At 44.4% G+C, this 19,048-nt stretch overlaps 2 protein-coding genes across 7 annotated transcripts in view; one reads left to right on the forward strand and one right to left on the reverse strand.

Moving 5' to 3' along the window:
- The first annotated feature begins 1,636 nt into the window (after nucleotides 1-1,636).
- CLDN25 (claudin 25) lies at nucleotides 1,637-7,647 on the forward strand. The gene has a single exon (XM_030538509.1). The coding sequence runs from the start codon at nucleotides 5,429-5,431 to the stop codon at nucleotides 6,218-6,220; it is 792 nt and encodes a 263-aa protein (XP_030394369.1). The 5' UTR covers nucleotides 1,637-5,428; the 3' UTR covers nucleotides 6,221-7,647.
- Nucleotides 7,648-10,598: 2,951 nt separating this feature from the next.
- USP28 (ubiquitin specific peptidase 28) overlaps nucleotides 10,599-19,048 on the reverse strand; it is a 50,144-nt gene continuing 41,694 nt past the window's right edge. For all 6 annotated transcript variants that reach the window (XM_030538164.1, XM_030538166.1, XM_030538165.1 and 3 more), the window contains 4 exons: nucleotides 18,919-18,998; nucleotides 17,619-17,742; nucleotides 16,311-16,509; nucleotides 10,599-11,852 (listed from right to left, as the gene is read on the reverse strand). In XM_030538164.1, the coding sequence (XP_030394024.1) occupies nucleotides 11,677-11,852; nucleotides 16,311-16,509; nucleotides 17,619-17,742; nucleotides 18,919-18,998 (579 nt within the window). In that variant the 3' untranslated portion in view covers nucleotides 10,599-11,676. The remainder of the gene's footprint in view (nucleotides 11,853-16,310; nucleotides 16,510-17,618; nucleotides 17,743-18,918; nucleotides 18,999-19,048) is intronic.

Here is a 19,048-nt window from a genome sequence, read left to right on the forward strand (position 1 = left end):
GGGGCTGGAGGTTGATTCCGTCATTCATACATACCTCATTCACACATCTAAACTAAACTAATAAGATTACAGCAGGGTTTGCAAAAATGAAGGTTGGAGGAAGCTTTTACAAAATGGAGTGAGTGTTTTAAAATGGGGTTTGAATTACAATATGGAACAGAAGTTAGTGTAGGCAAGTGTAGTGAATGGTGAACAGAAGTTACATTAATAAAGTGAACAATTAAAAACAGTTTCATTTATCAGTTCTACAGTTTAATGGCACCTTACATGTCACTGGGGTACGTGCGCCGGGCCAGTCCCCTTTACCTCTCCCCGTGGTCGGGGGGAGACGCACCTGGAGCCGATCTCTCTGTCGGTGTTCCTATGATCACAAGTGGAGTAGAAGACATCGCCCAATGCATCGGTATGGAGGATTTGCTCGGGAACTTCATTGTTCTGGTGCCTTTGATCTGTCATGCAAGGAATACAAGAGACTTTGTGAATAGCCCTCATGGTGCCTCTGAGGATCCTGGCCGTGCCCAGAGCCCTTGGGGAAGACAGGCTGCAGGAGCTGGCAGCAGCACCTGCTCCCCGAGACACTCCAAAGGGACAAGATTGGAGCATTTTGCCATTAGTAGAGGTTGAGGTTGAGGAACAGCCATAGCCTGCGCAGCCAGAGGGAAAGATCCCAGGAGACCCCAGTTAAGCAGCCCCCTCCCTGGGGTTTCAGGTTTTGTTTGTACAGTCGAAAGAACACCAATAAACTGGCCCCCAGCACTGCCTCTGGTCACATTCCCTGCATGGGGCATGAATGCTTCAATAGCAAACACAGTACACGAGCTTCTAGGCAGCAGCTCCTCCACCCCTTCCCCCAATCTTTTAGGCGGTTCTGATCTTCACGGAGCTCAGCTGTACTTAATGACATCCCAGCTGGGCAGCGTCACTCTGGCCTGACTCTGAGAAGTCCTGCAGGGATTTTTCTCCCCCCTAATATGTGGCACTGTGCTTGACCCACCTGTGTGCCCATGAGCCAGAGAGGAATCTCTGCAAAGACCTGTACTCCCTCTCCAATCCCAGCTGTGCCTGGTCTTTTGTTGCCCACAAGTTGAACCCTGACATTGACAAAGGCTGAGCTTTCTTAAGGGGCTGAAGGGAGTTTGCCTCCCAAATCCAGCTGAAATTCACCAGGGGGTCAGTGCGCCTAACTCCTTGAGGCTTCTTTGAAACCCCCTTGCCAGAGCCATTTCCCTCAGTGGCCAGAGGAAATGATTCCCACATTGCTGATTGCGGTGTGTGGAGGAGCTGCATTCCCCTAAGACGGCCTGATCTGGCTGCCACTGACACCAGTGGTAGTTTGGCTTTGGACTCCCATGGGAGCAGAGGAGATTCAGCACCAGCTAGTGTTCAGGCTGGATGACTATGCACCGCCAGAAGTTGCTGCAGTTTATGGATTCCGGTCACACCTCACAAGCCAGGCAGAATGACAAGTACATGCCCCATAGCCATCTCCTCACCTCACTGCTTCCAGCGCTGGAAAGCAGGAACTGCTTCTCAGCACACAGTGCCGCACGCTGGCCAAGAGCCAAGTCACAGCTCCACATTTTCCTCCCATATTCAACAGCAGAATCTGGTGGCAGCAGGAAAGCAGCAGCACTGACAACTGAGAACAAACAGAGAGAGACAGAAGAACAAAACCCTCCCAAGGAGGTTAGGAAACACAGCTTATTGACCCAAAAGAATGAAGCTAGCAACAGTTCAGACTTAACAAACACATCCTGATGCCCACATTTGCTGGAGAGGTTCAGTTGTCAGCCCAAGCGTTTGTTACTGTGGGGGTTCCCATGGCTCCAGCACAGGGATCTGGAGCATAAGGGCAATGATTTTGATTGGGAAGGGTGCATCAGTCCCCACTACCCCATTGGCATGGCCCCTTCAAGCTGCTTGCACCAATGCCAAACTCACCTGACAGAGTTATCAAATAACAGCCACTGGTACCAGCTGAAGGACAAGAGCGCTTGGAGCCAGACTTTCAAAAAGAGCTCAGCACCCATTTAGGCTCCTACGTAAGTGGCCAGATTGTCTAAGGAGCTCAGTGTGCTGGGTGCTGAAGTTTTCAGACGCTGGGCGCTGCTGGGGAAGAGCGCCTTAGAGAATCTGGTCCCAGTGGTGGTTGCTGAGCCCTTGAAAATCCTAAGCTAGCCGTGTTCTCCCTTCAGAATTTCTAAAGCACAAAGGCCTGAGCCTGCAAGATGCTGCGTGCTCTTCAACCCGCACAGATCCCCCAACACCTCACAGAGGCAGATCCTAAAAAGCAGCCCAATGGCTTCAGTGTGTCAAACGCAACATGGGAGCCAGTCCTGGGGCTTCAGTTCCAGTCACAAGTGGATTTTCAGTGCTGAGATGGCTTCCCACCATCTACACCTGAAAACAAAGGTACTGAAGGGGGAACCAGACATGCAACACTGACACAACTTGTAAATCCAAACTGTACAGGATCTCGGACTAAATCCTTCAAGTGGAGTTGGAAGACCACAGTATCCTCAACACCACCACCACAATGAGGGAGACGCAGTTATTTACCAGCCCAGGCCCTTAATATCCTTCTCAATAACAAAAGAGGCAGATGAGTGAGAGATTGGAATCACTAATCCTCCAATAAAGACAGAATTCTAAAAGCTGGACATTGTGTTCCCTTTGTATGTCTGTGCACAGAGGGACAGATGGGGACTGAGTGCAAACAGAAACTTAAGCCCTTCTCTATGATGTAGTCCATCATTTCTTTTTTAAACAACAGGGTATTTTATTTCAGCAGGAAAACATGTCCTGTGTCCAGGAGTTCCGCCATTCTAATCCCATCTTTGCCACCAACTCCCAGGATAGATTTGCACCAATCTATGTCTCAGTTGCTCTGTCCCTTAAATGGGGGTAACAACATGGACCGTCACTAGGTTGTCATGAGGATCAATGCTTGCAAAGCATTTCCTGAGGATGTGGCGTGCCATTAGGGTTTAAGTCCAGAGATGTGGTTGCAATTCACAGAACCTTCTGGGATCCCACTGAGAAAGAAGGGAAGGTTGGGGCTCCACAACACTGTGGTCTCCCCTTCTAGATTGACCTACATTTGCTGCTACCGGAGGTATTTCAAAGGCAAAAAGCTGGCTCTTTGGGACCATATGAATAGGACACGGACAAGTGTTTCTGGTGGCAGGGCAGATTCTGCAGCCTCTGGAGGAAGAGTGGGGAAGGGTTCCACCATCTCCTTAGACACAGCATCAAGCCAGAAGCCGTTCACCAGCTGTGGGCAGGAAGAAGTTAGCCACCAGTGTGACGGATGTTTTGCCTTCCTTGGAAGCATTATGTAGTGACCATTGCTAACCAGTCATTCATCAGGCTGGAGTCGTTGCTAGGTAGGGGAGAGTGGACGTGGTGGGATCAATGGGCCTGGCTCAATAATGGAGTAACACAAACCAAACAGATACATTTTTCTGATTGGGAGCCGGTTCCCATTCAGCTTAAATGATCTGACCAGGAGCTCCCTCCCTCTGGCGCTGCCTGGTTACAAAAACCATGACACCGGCGAGACAAAGAGATGAATTCAAACAGTTGTTTTCAAGTATATGTACCAAAGGCAGTTTCCCTAGTGCTTAAAGCAGTAGGACCGGGAGTCGGGACTCCTGAATGTACAGCTGTCATTGACAAGGGGTGGGACCTTGGGCAAGCGAGTTCACTTCGTTCTGCCTTCATTCCCCCATCCGCGTAAGGCAGCTGGCTGTTCCTTTCAAGTTCTTGCATCGTGCCCAGCACCCTGGCATCAGATCCCAGAACATGCTCCCCACCTCCCACTAGAGCAGGTTAAAAGGTGTAAATCACCAGAGTTTGTAAATGGCCTCAAGCTCCTTGAAGGTAAAGTGCTTCAGTTGAACTGACCGCTGTTTTTACGCTTTTTACGAAAGTGCTGCCCAGCCAGCAGCCTTTCCAACCCCCGCCTTGAACAAACAGGTCGCATTTCCCCTCTGCATGCCAAGCAGGCCCCAGCAGATGCAGATGATGGGATTTCTAGTAAAGGCCTGCCCACAACTAATTTCTCGCTGTGGCACACCAAGCTCCTTCGATATTTATTTAATGATTGAATAACTGCCAACACTGTAAAAAGCTTCTGAGAATGGAGTCATTCACCACGCTGGAGTCATTAACAGGGTGGGGGAGAAGGTATTTGGCTCAAGTATTCCACATTTTCTCTAGCTGTTCAAGGGTACTTCTCAACACCCCATCCCAGTCGTTCTTGGAGCTATCATTTGTTCAGAGGTACTTTCTCTGCCAAGCCTCTCATTGCAGGATTTCGGAGGCCTGGTGGGGGCAGGGTAGTCAGTCTTTTGCCCAACCCTCTTGCGTATGGAGTGGTGGCCAGTACAAAATGGGACTGGCTGCCCATTGTAGTTAGGTTGACTTTAGCGCACTGTGACACAGTCTGCACAGACAGACAGACCTTCCTCTCCCCACTGAAACTTTTTTTAGGGACAACTCCTCTCAGAGGTGTTGCCTGAGACCAATCTGACTGCACCAGTTCCATTCTTCCTCTCTGCATTGCCGTCCTACTCTCCACCCAGCACAGACCCCCTAATTCCTCTGCCTCCTTCGCTCCACATTCCCCTTCTTCCCCCTTCTCACATCTGCTCCCTCAGTTCTGCTTCTTCCTTTACTCTGCTTCCCTCTCGCCTCCTTTTCATCAGTGGTGAAATGCACTTGGGTTGCTCACTCCACCTGCCCTCACACCTGGCTTCTGGAGGAGTTGATTCATAGCAAAATCAGCTGGATAGGTAAGTACAGGTGGAAAAGTCAACAGAGGGCCTTTTAAGTATTGCTCAGAGAACTGACTTTAACCTTAAAAAGCCTGGCCAGCCATGCCAGATGACCACCAAATGATTGGAGAGAAAAACACTTGACAACCAGGCACAAGACCAGACTCGATCCAAGTACCACAACGTCCATCCCTCAGGAGCTGAATGCACTGTGGATACGCCCTTGCATGTTGGAATCTCAGCGGCAGTTATCAGGAGACCCTCCCAGCCTGTTAGCAGCAGCTGAATCTGCCTCAAAGTGCTGGGCTGGGCTGGGCTATGTTGGTGCGTTTTGGTTGGGCCCCACATTGCAGTAGTTGCAGGGTCCCACAGCTGCTGTTTCCATGTATGCTTACGGACTGTGGTAGTGGCTGATCATCTGATGCCCTACTGCACAGCACTGAATTGGCTGGACTGCTGGAAGGCACTCCAGCCAGAATTTTTTTTTTTAATCCAGTAAAACCAACAAAACATGAAAATAATTGTTGCCACACCCAGGAATTAGTGGTAGAAGCTTGAATTTCCCCCACGCTACTCCTCTGAAAGCTAGAAACAAATAATAGCTCTCAGTCAACAGCTCGTCAACTGAAAGAGCATATTCATGGAAACCAATGCTGCAGCAGAGCTTCAAAAAAGTTAATACCAAAAGCTTCTGCTCAAACACCCAAATTCATCTTGACCGGCATACAGCTCACTCACACAGCATTAGCATGGCTTGGAGCTGTAACACGAAGGTTCACCTGGGAGGAATATTTCTCTCATTCTTTGGATGGGTCTCATCCTGCGTTGTGACTTTTGTGCCACTCTGGAAGAATCTCAACCTGGACTTGAATGAAATGGAGATCTGGACCATGGGGCTTTGGCAAGTCTGCGTAATGCAAGAGGAAGGCACTATGGAGTGTAAAAGCTATGAGTCTTTCTTGGCTCTGCCATTGGACCTCAGGGTGTCCAGGATTTTGATGTTCCTCTCTAATGGATCGGGACTTCTTGGATTCTTGATCTCCAGTTGTGGGCTGGACTGTTGCAAGGCCCGGGAAGAAAAAACAACTCTAAAGAAACAACTAACGCTTTGCGGAGGAGTGATTTTTGGCATCTCAGGAATTATGACCCTCATTCCAGTTTCCTGGCTTGCCTATAACACCGTATATGAATTCTGGGATGAAACTGTCCCAGAAATTGTACCTAGATGGGAATTCGGAGAAGCAATGTTCCTGGGCTGGTTTGCTGGATTTTTCCTTGTAGTAGGCGGGCTGCTCATCACCTGCTCAGCCTGTTTGAAAGGGACGGAAATGACAACAATGCCTTTAGCAGCTGGCCGTGAACCAACGCAGGTGCAAGGTCCATTAGCAATGCGACACTGGAGCCAACATTCACATCCCAAAAACGCCGACCTGGTAATCTAAGACTTCCAGCACAGAATTCTGTACTGCTCCCTAGCTTTTCAGATTGTGAGAAGTTCCCATAATAATTTTCAGGATGATTAGCTACTTCTTTGTCCATAAGAAATTATTAAGTCTCGCTATTTGTTTTGTCTTCCTGTGTGTTGGTAAGTTTTAAAGAGCAAAAGCTTTTCCTGAGACACTTGCAAGCTGAGTCTGGAACTATAAAATCAGTGACGTGAACACAGAAAACTAAATAGCACTTCATATTTCTAGCAACATTTTAAATGCAGCATGTTACTGATTATTCTATCTGAGCATCTTTGGAAATTTCTGATAGGATAGTAACATCTGTACACAATTCTGAAGGTTATCGCTCCTTAACTGTCTGTTGTAGGGAGACAAGGTGGGTGAGGAAATATCTATCAATACACAGGGATAAATTCCACCACATATTTTATTCAATTTGATGGCAACATGTTTCTGTGCTCTCAGAAAGTAACTGCATCTTGAACAGCATAAGAGAAGATGGGGATGCAGGATTTTAGCTATAAAGAGCAACGCTGCAGTATTTTTATTCATCTAGCAACATTTTCTTATAGAAAGTCAGTTTATAAAAAAAATGCATTTTCCACATCCATGAAAGGTGCAAAATCAGAGGCATATATTTACTAGTCAGTGAAATCATAAAAATATCAGACCCACAATTAGAATGTTATCCAATTTAATTCTTTTTTAGATCACTTGTGTATAACAATTAGAATGTAACTATTCCTCTAAAGATCTCCTAAATTTTCATTTGGCTACCAAAAAAAAAAAAGTTTGTATTCACTTACTGTGTTTACTAATAAAGTTATATATAAGAAATCTGTTAAATACTCATTTTAGCCTGATCAGGAGTAAATCTGATACTACAGTACTATTTAACAACTCTGTTTTGTTATTTTTATAACCTTTGCTTACAATGTCTGTGACAATGAGATCAAAGCAAGGAAGCCCCCATCCAAACCCAGAGTTCATTTGGGAATCAAAGAAGTTCACTTTTGGTTTAAAAAGTTTGGTTTTGCAATTTGCAGTTCATTCCAGCAGAAATACCAATATGCAGAGAGCAAGGTTATTTGCAGAAATTTTTCTAGCCTGGCTGAACCCAGGACATTTTAGAAACTTTGCAGACAGGCCAAAAAATGAACTTTAGGGAGCCCAAGCTTCCTGAACAATCCACCCTCCGTCAGCCTTTCAAATCTCCCAATTGTTACTTGAAATGATGCACGTATTTCTTTCATGAACTGGAACTTTGCTTGGATGGATAATTCAGGATGTGGTCTCACAGCCTGATCCAAGTCAACGGAAGGTCTCCCCATTTTCTCTACTAGGTTTGGATCAGGTCCCAAGTGCGTACCTGTTAGATCCTTAAAACTCATGTTAAAAAGAACTGAAAGGAACCCACCGAAAATTCGGAACGACATTCTTCTTCAGCCAATTCTGCTGCTCCCAGTTGTCCATTAAGTATGCGCGAAAAAACGATTGTTGCTGCTGCTGCCTTCCCCTCCCAACAGCTTCCCCTTTCCCTCCCGCTGCCCCACACCAAGTCAAAATCCCTTATTTTGTGGCAACACAGCTGGTTGCTGTGGAAATTAGTCGATGACAGACAGTTTAGGAACTGCAAAGAGCAGCAGACAAGAGTCCTGTTTCTGTAACAAGGATCAAGAGATGTAAAACGCAGGGGCCAGGAGGGCAACATTCTTGGCTGGGGGAATGTGCTTTTCAAAGATTTACACAAACTATTCGCTGCTTTCCAGGGGCCTGACAAACCCCCAAAGGCAAAAGAGACTCTCAGATGTGGGTTGTCACTGTCACCCGCACCCTGGGGAAATCAACACAGGGAGTGAGGGGGAAAGAAGAGAATTGTGGTGACAGCCCAGATTTCTTAGCCTCAGTGGGCTCCCTTTATGCGTTTGTGGCTTTAAGGCCTGATCCAATGTCAATGAAAAGATTTCAATGGAAGTCACTGGACACTGGATTGGGCTCTTCAAGCAGATTAGTGTTACAGTAAACTCCTTCAATTTCCTAAGATCTGGTTTTTGCTGTGTGTGGGGTTGGAGGTCTGTTGTTCGAATATTTTGGATAGTAGTTTAATGGGACAGGGAAATATCCCCACGACTGTAAAAACAATGGCACTCTGTGCACATTAGGATTTCCCCATTCGGTCGCAGCAAGACTGGCTTTCTACAGGGGTATTACTGGTATGTTCTTGCACAGAGGGGTCTTTAAAATTACACTCCCTCTACTAAACTCCAAACATAGCACAGTGGACATGAGGGAGTCAAGAGCGGCGCTCAACAGCAAATATTGTTAGCAAGGTCATGGAGTAAAGACTTGATGAAAAATTACCTATATGGCAAAACAGATAGGCACTTTGGGGACAGGGAAGACAAAGAGTTAGGGATATCTCAGAGCCCCATGCACCCCTCCCTCCAACAAGCCAGACTTGAAACTACCAAAAACTGAGGTCTCCTGACTGTTTTGGAACTAGATGATAACAGAGAGTAGCCAGTAAACAAGAGAATCATCACCATCCCACCTTGCAAAAGCAAGCCATTTAGGACAATATGGAAACACAAAAAAGGCCACAAAGTTGAAATATCAAAGGTCCTTGGCTACACCGTCACCCCTTAAAAAGATAACGGTATGTGACTATCTCTGCATAGTGGTAGGGTGGTTTCTTTAAGAGTGTTTTCAGTTCTGACTCTATGTTAACTGGGGGAAAAGAGGATGAACCCCAACTCCAAGGTTAAATAACCAGGTGAGGGTGAAACAGGCAAAAGTGAGTCACCCTGTCATTGACAACGAGTCCTCACCTGTCTGCATTCAAAAGGAACTCCACTAAATTATTACTATTTTGCACTCTTAACCCAGCCCTATAAATGTCTATATCTTCAATTTGCCCATCAAGTCCCCATCTGGAAAGTATGTTATTTTATTTTATTTTTACAGCTGTGTTTTGAACTGTTGAAATAAATTTGTGTTTTGCTAGGGAAATGCTAACAGAAGCTTAACTATAAAAAGGGTAATGGTTCTGCTATAATGCAGATTTATGTGAGCAACTGAATATGAAACTCAAACATTTCAGTCCCAAATCAATAAACGGTTTGTCTGCAGGAACTTACAGTGTTTCTCCTTCCTTTTTGCTAATTTAATCCAAGCGAATTACTCACTGCCGTGTGCTTGGAAATGGTTGTTTCCTGAAAGCATTCTGCATATAGAGCCTACTGCAGAACGACTCGAAATAGAAAGGGGTTCAAAGTGGGGCTCTCTAAAGGAATTTCTCTTGAGTGGCCTGTCCTAACAAGGAGACTTCAAGAGAAACCAGTTAGCATCAATAAGCAACCTGCGTGTCAAAGTCTCCAGAATACGTACAGCGGAGGACAGGTGGGTGACCCAGTATTCAAGGTGGGTGAACTTCACCCAGAAGTAAGATACAAAAAGCTGCTCTACAAGTGGCTCCATTTGTCCAGACCTCAATTCTTGCTAGATGGGCTGATGTACATCTGGACAAAGAGTACAACCACCAGGAAGGATCTGTCTCCTATTGAAATTTGTCTCCTACTGAAAAGCTAATCCAGAGCAAAAGGGAATGTGCAAATACACTTAATACTATTTATCTTAAAGAAAAAAAAAACCCGCAACACCTGGACACAAAATAAGTCAGGAAAAAAACTCCAAGCTACTCAAAAACTACAGCTAGCTCCACCCTTATTTAACTTACATTTAAGAAAACTCAAGAGACTCTGATAGGCTAAAGATTCAGCTACACTGTAACTTGTAATAATTTTTTAACACATTAAACAAGATTGAAAACTGTAGTGCAGACGAACAATAAATGTTTATGCTAGTTGTTTTTAAACCTAAGTTTGTTGCTAGCCATTTTTAACCCTAGGACAGAACGTGACTTGTACCATATTTTTTTCTCTAATCTACAATTTTCAGCATGTTAATATGCAATTACAAACTATAGTGTCACCAAGTCTTTAGTGACAGATTTGTTAAATGTTGATGAATGATGGGTTTAAACAACAGTACAACCTTTGGCTAACAACAGAAACAGTACAAGACCATTTTTTTCTCTCTTCTTACACAAAGACACACACAAAATCCCCAGCACACCACCCAGCAAGAAACAAAGCATAGAAACCTCTCTGCCACTAGGTGTCATTCTTTCTTCATTGAGGAACTAGCACAGGTTTGGAAGGTCAGCCTCAAAAGCTTTCTTGAGGTTCTGATCTTTGTAATTTAAGAAAGTTTAAAACGATCTCGTGGACCAACGTTCTCATTTCTTCTGTTCATTCCAAGACACAGAAGTGTTCTAAAACTTGACAGCAAAAATAAAACAGAGAGGGAGCAATTTCATTCTAAAATAAAACAAATGTTTTTATTGCACCTTTATAAAACCTGCATAGTCCTATTAAATAGGAATTCTCTTTCCCATTCATTCAGAACATTTTGGTTTAAACAATTTTGTCTGTTCAAATAAAACACATACTGCCCTTAAAAAGTGTCCAACTGTGGTTCTTCCCTTCACTCCCCTAGCACATTTTTACCAAAAAAAAAAAAAAAAAAAAAAACAAATATACATGCTTTTACGCTAACCTTAGTGTCCAATGCTCAAATTTTCTCATCAATAACCTTGGTGGAGGAGGAAATATTTTCAAATCCGAGAGGAGAATTCCCTTTAGGGTTTTTGTTTTCTTTAACCAATTACTGATTATTAGCACAGTGATACTGTGTACACTGTCATTATTTGCTTTTCTCTGTCTCAAAGCAAGAGCCCTTCATATTTGTTTGACTGTTAAAAAGACAAGAGGCAACTTAACTTCCTGTTTCACTTCACTCAACTAAAATATGCAGCTGCATACATGACTGCCTGCCTGTCTTACTCACACAGTGTTCCATCAATCCTTGCTGTCTCTCAGTCTCCCGACTCAGGCTCCTGCCAGCAGTGCTTTGCCAAGATCTGGATTTATAAGCTCTTTCAGCTAAGAATTTAGAAATGTGTGGATGTGTTTGCCAGAACCAAGCTAATAAGTGTCACTGATTTGTCAGTGAAGCATTCTCTTATGCAGCTGTTGTCACTGTCCCAAGTATCTTGCCTGAGGGACATTTTAGAAAGTGGCAAGAAACGGGGAGACAATGCATTTTTTGTTGTTGTGGAGATGAGGAAGCAGCTGTTACTGCCAGCCATATATTGTGCCATCTTACAACAGTGGTTCCTGCCCTTCGCATTCTCACTGACAATTGTATCTTACGCGCAATACTGCTTTTCATTCCTTCGTGTCGACACCAAGAGCATGGTGGATCTGGACATGAATCGTCTTTATCTGCCTAGTCTCCTCCCTCTCCCATTCAAATGTCATCTGACAGCAGGATACTACGGCAATAGGTGGGTTCCTATGTACCGCATCTAGGGCTGGAAAGTTGGAAGTTTATTTGACAGTCACAGGTGCGGCCCCATGAATGGACTCCATCACGGCTGCGAAGCGGCTGCAGAGGTCATAGGGGGAGTTGGGCCGGATCTTCGGGGGTTCTTTTAGAATGATGACCTCTGCAGAGCAGTCCAGGAGCCTGGGGAGCAGTTCGCTCAGCTTCATTTGCAGGTTGGCTGTGGAGGAGGATGAAAGAGTCAAATGCACTGGAACAGGCAGTTACAAAAAAAGACCAATCGCAGCAGGTTTTAGCGTTGCAAGGAAAAACAGCTGCTATGCTTTTTAGATAATTATCTACCACAGCCAAAAACTGCTCACCTCGAGCATACAGAGATGAGTATTGTTTTATGGAGGACAGACAATGTCTGGTTTATTTAAGTCTTGTATCTTGTCTCTATCAGTAGCTAATACCATATCGTTCAAGGGAGGGGTGGGGGTGGGGGAACACACCAAATGTCTCCCCTCCCTCCCCACAACACACACAAACTATCGTACACTGTATCACAACCTAGGTGCTTGGCAAATCAGTGATGTGAAGTTACTAGGAATATAACTGGTGTATGTTACCAGTGCCACTACCAAACAGGCTTTCCTCAATCCAGGCCACTTTACATGGTCATTCCAAATGTGAGTCTCTAACCTTGTAATCTCAGATTTATGCACTACATCTAGTATAGGCCAGGCATTATTCATACCCTCCAAGTGCTGACCCAGTAAACTCAATTAATGCACAACGAGTCAAATTTGTAATCATCCGATAATGCAAAACCATAAGTAGACACCCCCTTCCCTGATGTAGCCCCAACAGGAGAACAAGCAGAAAAGGGCACAGTTCTCTAACTGATGGTGTACTGCATAACAAAATTAACCGGAACTGCCCACAACTGTACAAAAAATTCTGACCTCACCGTCTAAGTCAATGGTGGAATGTAAACATTTCTCCTGTGGGAGGACTGTTCCTGTCACATCAGGTGTTAGCAGAAACTCCATGCCTATTTCAGCACTTGGCAGGCCAGCTCTCTAGTAACTAATTAATTTGAGGAGTTCAAGACTTTTCAGGTGAATGTGCTTAAAACCAACACCACAACACCCTTTTCGTCTTCTGACAGATTAAAAGTTAACTGACTTAACCTAAAGCACAAGCAATTTTACATGCAACATGAACAGAGGCTGGTGACAACAGACTTGGCCCATGCAACACAACGAGAGATGGAAACTGCTGAGTTCTGCTCCTTTCAAATCTCAAGTTTCACTATTTGGAATTCTATTACATGGAAGAGTTTATAACAAGGCCAAACTTGAGGAAGTCAAATTGTTAGCAAATTTATCCAGCTTTCTACTTTGCAGCAGCATTTTGAGAACAAGCCTCCATATTTCTGCCTCACTTTTCTCATAGACTCATAGACTCTAGGACTGGAAGGGACCTCGAGAGGTCATCGAGTCCAGTCCCCTGCCCTCATGGTAGGACCAAATACTGTCTAGACCATCCCTAATAGACATTTATCTAACCTACTCTTAAATATCTCCAGAGATGGAGATTCCACAACTTCCCTAGGCAATCTATTCCAGGGTTTAACTACCCTGACAGTTAGGAACTTTTTCCTAATGTCCAACCTAAATCTCCCTTGCTGCAGTTTAAGCCCATTGCTTCTTGTTCTATCATTGGAGGCTAAGGTGAACAAGTTTTCTCCCTCCTCCTGATGACACCCTTTTAGATACCTGAAAACTGCTATCATGTCCCCTCTCAGTCTTCTCTTTTCCAAACTAAACAAACCCAATTCCTTCAGCCTTCCTTCATAGGTCATGTTCTCAAGACCTTTAATCATTCTTGTTGCTCTTCTGTGGACCCTCTCCAATTTCTCCACATCTTTCTTGAAATGTGGTGCCCAGAACTGGACACAATACTCCAGTTGAGGCCTAACCAGCGCAGAGTAAAGCGGAAGAATGACTTCTCGTGTCTTGTTTACAACACACCTGTTAATGCATCCCAGAATCACGTTTGCTTTTTTTGCAACAGTATCACACTGTTGACTCATATTAAGCTTGTGGTCTACTATGACCCCTAGATCTCTTTCTGCCATACTCCTTCCTAGACAGTCTCTTCCCATTCTGTATGTGTGAAACTGATTGTTCCTTCCTAGGTGGAGCACTTTGCATTTATCTTTATTGAACTTCATCCTGTTTACCTCAGACCATTTCTCCAATTTGTCCAGATCATTTTGAATTTTGACCCTGTCCTCCAAAGCAGTTGCAATCCCTCCCAGTTTGGTATCGTCCGCAAACTTAATAAGCGTACTTTCTATGCCAACATCTAAATCGTTGATGAAGATATTGAACAGAACCGGTCCCAAAACAGACCCCTGCAGAACCCCACTTGTTATACCTTTCCAGCAGGATTGGGAGCCATTAACAACTACTCTCTGAGTACGGTTATCCAGCCAGTTATGCACCCACCTTATAGTAGCCCCATCTAAATTGTACTTTCCTAGTTTATCTATAAGAATATCATGCGAGACTGTATCAAATGCCTTACTAAAGTCTAGGTATATCACATCCACCGCTTCTCCCTTATCCACAAGGCTCGTTATCCTATCAAAGAACGCTATCAGATTAGTTTGACACGATTTGTTCTTTACAAATCCATGCTGGCTATTGCCTATCACCTTACCACCTTCCAAGTGTTTGCAGATGATTTCTTTGATTACCTGCTCCATTATCTTCCCTGGCACAGAAGTTAAACTAACTGGTCTGTAGTTTCCTGGGTTGTTTTTATTTCCCTTTTTATAGATGGGCACTATATTTGCCCCCTTCCAGTCTTCTGGAATCTCCCCCGTCTCCCATGATTTCCCAAAGATAATAGCTAGAGGCTCAGATACCTCTTCTATTAACTCCTTGAGTATTCTAGGATGCATTTCATCAGGCCCTGGTGACTTGCAGGCATCTAACTTTTCTAAGTGATTTTTTACTTGCTCTTTTTTTATTTTCTCTTCTAAACCTACCCTCTTCCCATAAGCATTCACTATACTAGACATTCCTTCAGACTTCTCAGTGAAGACCGAAACAAAGAAGTCATTAAGCATCTCTGCCATTTCCAAGTCTCCCGTTACTGTTTCCCCCTCCTCATTGAGCAGTGGGCCTACCCTGTCCTTGGTCTTCCTCTTGCTTCTAATGTATTGATAAAAAGTCTTCTTGTTTCCCTTTATTCCCATAGCTAGTTTGAGTTCATTTTGTGCCTTTGCTTTTCTAATCTTGCCTCTGCATTCCTGTGTTATTTCCCTATATTCATCCTTTGTAATCTGACCTAGTTTCCATTTTTTATATGACGCCTTTTTATTTTGTAGGTCACGCAAGATCTCGTGGTTAAGCCAAGGTGGTCTTTTGCCACATTTTCTATCTTTCCTAACCATCGGAATAACTTGCTTTTGGGCCCTTAATAGTGTCCCTTTGAAAAACTGCCAACTTTCCTCAGTTGTTTTTCCCATCAGTCTTAAATCCCATGGGACCTTACCTATCAGCTCTCTGAGCTTACCAAAATCCGCCTTCCTGAAATCCATTGTCTCTGTTCTGCTGTACTCCCTTCTAACCTTCCTTAGAATTGCAAATTCTATGATTTCATGATCACTTTCACCCAAGCTTCCTTCTACTTTCAAATTCTCAACAAGTTCCTCCCTATTTGTTAAAATCAAGTCTAGAACAGCTTCCCCCCAGTAGCTTTTTCAACTTTCTGAAATAAAAAGTTGTCTGCAATGCAGTCCAGGAACTTATTAGATAGTCTGTAGCAAGTTTACCCTCTGCTGGTTAAAATGAGCAGTGTTAAGAGTCTCAAGCCTGTTCTCTTACCCAGGCAGAGAGGAGTCATAGCAGCTTAACTTCGGCACACGAACGGAAATGCAGAATAAACGCAGTCATCCAAAACTGAAATTCAGATCCAGAATGACCAGCATCTCCTCATTACACTCTGGGTCTAATGGGTAATTCATTGCAAAGCCTCTTCAAAGCTTGACACAGTTAGCTTCCCCCATCCCTTCTTCAAACCCTTTGGCTACTGTACATGGATTTGTAATTATGAAGCTGAACACAGCTAGAAAAAGTTCCTGTCAGTATGTCTCATTTCCAACATGAAGTCAGAGCGTCTCACGTACCAATTACATGCTTAGAAGCACAAATGCACCCAGTCAGTTTAGAACATTTTCTGTCTTACCTTACAGGTGAGCATTCATATACAAACCAACAAAATCTGCTAATGTTAGTGTGTCAGTGAAATCACACTAGCTGAAACATAGGCTAAAGTGCTGATCACAAAGAACAGATGAGACCAAGGTACCTATTTCACATATTTTAAAATCATTCACTTCTGATATATCAATGGTCGGGGATCTATTTTTGGTAGTTGTAGGACAAACAACAATCAAATTGTCCCATAACACATTTCACTCTAAATATGAGCACATGTTTTCAGGCATAAGTCCAGTCACAAATGCACAAACACGCTACATATACAGGGCAAATCCTAAGAATACTAGTAAGGATTTTAAATAGGCAGTAAAGTCCTTTTCTAGTTTAGACCTATAGAACATCCTGACCACTCAGAACATAGGATTTTAAGGGACTCAAGCAAGTCAGCAATTCCCTACCATCCATGTCTTCTTGTCCCAGATAAGAGCACCAGCGGTTCCTCATGACCTCAATGGCATCCAGGTCGTCCTTGGAGATGTCATTATTGATAATGAGGTGCATACAGGGGATAATCAACTCATTCAGGATGTTAATGCCCTCCAACACATCAGCCTCTGCACTGCTTACAAACAAAGCCGCTGCCATGTCATTCAGCTTCTGTGGGAGAATCAGGGGTCACAGACATTTGAAAAAGCCCTGACTTCAGAGCACGAACAGGCAACTGGGAAAGCTGCACATGACCCACAACTCTTCCACCTGATGGGAATGTATGGAACGCACATGGACTAATGGGAGTGAACGAGTGCACCAAGAGAATGTAACCTTTAGAATAGTGGTCCTCAAATTTTGGTGGTAACCTCCCCCCCCACCCCACACGAGTCGCATCTGGAAGAGCGGCCGGTGCTGGGGCCAGGGCCATGGTCAGGAGTGGAGCCGCAGCTGCGGCCGGAGCCAAGATTGAGGCCACAGCTAGGGCCACGGAGCCACAGAAAGAGCTGCAGCTGGGGGCGGGGCTGGAATGGCGCTGGGGGAAGAGTGGGGCTGGGTGGCACTTCCTCCCCGCCCCTTGTGGGGACTGGCCCACACCCCACCACACACCCCTATACACAGTTTGGGGACTACCGCCTTAGAAGAATTAGATCAGAGAGAACATATTGCTCCAGAATTAGCTCTAAAGTATACAAATAATTTTGGCTTTGAGATGCTAAGATTCAGATCCAGAAACACCAAATGGATTCCCTGAAATCCAAACTCCATCATTTCAGTGAATTTTGCTTCCTAGATTTTCATATTAGGGCTGGCACTTGGGAAGGGGTAGATGCCATGATAATAGGTGCCTTAGATATAATTACGCTGGCCTCAGCAGCCATAATGAAGCAGGAACTAAAAATAAGTCTCAGGCTGCCGCTGCTTATTCCTTTCCCAAGGAAAGCCACATGACCTAGTGCCCAGCAAAAGATTCACACTGATTACAAAGGAAGAAGCAATGCTGGCTCCCCACAAGGAGGGAAGAGTAGATATTGCTCTTTGTGAAAAGCAAATGGCTGGCATCCACCCCCTCTCTGAAAGACTGTTTTAATGACAGGCTCTTGTATCGTGTCTGTAAAGAGGTGCATGATACATTGATACTCTTTGGGCAACCTGTAGTAAAGAGAAATGTGTAGATGTGAACTGAAATCGCTGAGCTAGAAGGAGTGAGTATTTAAGGCTGACCAGTCTACCACTGAGATTGTTCACTTTCAATTTAAGACTCAAAAGATACAAACCAAGAGGCATTTTCTTCTGTACAAAGCAATCAGTGATTCATCCACCCCTCTGTTGGGTCCTTTCATCAGCAGGGTGGCATTACTTTGGTAGGCATACACCAGGTAGGTCAGTGCTTCCTGGTACCTTGGAGGAGGAGAAGGGTGTTAATAGTCCATCACACCAGGTGCCACATATTCCAAAAGCTGCAGTCAAGCTGTCCACCCAGGCCAGATTTCCCACTTCTTCCCCAGCAGACAAACACTTCACCTTCTTAACAGTGTTATTTGCTCCCTTCTCTCTTTTTCCATTCATCAAACCTCTCAAGAGCAGCCCCCATACTAGGCAGGTTAGCCTTCCGTATGCCTCAGGGATGCTTTGGCATTCTGGTTTCAACCCCAATACTGAGACTCAGGTCTAGAATTCCTCTGGTTTCAATGGGAACTTGGAGATGAAAGACACTATTAGAAGTTTGGAGAACAGTATTTTCTTTAGAGACTCCAGGGTTACATTTAGAGCTAGTCAAAAAAATTCTGATGAAACATGTTTTCATCCGAACTTGCCAGTTCATCTAATTCTAAAGGTTTGATGAGACTGTTCGATTTAAACCGAGCTCCGACAGAGAACTCCCTGACCTGCCTGATTTCCTGCCAACGTACCCACCTACTGGACTACCTGAGAGTCGGGGATCCCAGAGTTTCCATGGCGCCAGGGCCGCCTGCTGAGCAAGCTCTCCCAGAGCCAGGACTTGAGAATTCCAAAACTTTTAGTTTACATTCTGAACTGGAACAAAGCAAATTCTGAAATACTGAACTCCTCTGTGAAAAGGAATGATCCTTCTCCATACAGCTGTCTATATGGTATACTGCTTGCAGTATGGGGGAAAAAGCCCAGCTTTTCAGTTCAAAGTTGCAGGGAGCGCTGTTTCTACATAGGAGTCAAATTGTTTTCAAACACAATGAGAGTTTCATTTTGACCCAACTTTCTCAAGAGCCAAGTAAAGGGAGTTACTGCCCTAAATCCTGTCCAAGGACCAGAATGCAAAGTTCTGCTCATGGAAAACAAGCTGGGAACTGTGGAAGAGGCCATATCACAAATCCACCTATTAACTCAACACAATAGTTACACTCTGGCTCAAGGTCAGCTCTGAGCCTGTACAGTAAGGAAAAAAGTACCTTGGGAAAAGCACAAGGGGCCCCACATTGCAATACAAAGGGTGCTGCATGTCAGGAGTAAGGGGTACTAGAAGAGAAACAGGTGCTTTTACGTATCAGTTACCCCTTAGCTTCATCCAAAATGTAAATATAATTAAATTAAACCTACTTTCTATTCTGGTAGAGTTCCAACCCTGTCAGCAGGTAAACAGACACCTTGCGAAATAAACTGTAGTCTTCATGCCATTTCTGTTTAGGGTAACAGGGAATATTACAGGATAGTCAATAACATGCTTTCA

The sequence above is a fragment of the Gopherus evgoodei genome, chromosome 19 (assembly GCF_007399415.2).
Source record: "Gopherus evgoodei ecotype Sinaloan lineage chromosome 19, rGopEvg1_v1.p, whole genome shotgun sequence".
NCBI classification, from domain to species: domain Eukaryota; kingdom Metazoa; phylum Chordata; order Testudines; family Testudinidae; genus Gopherus; species Gopherus evgoodei.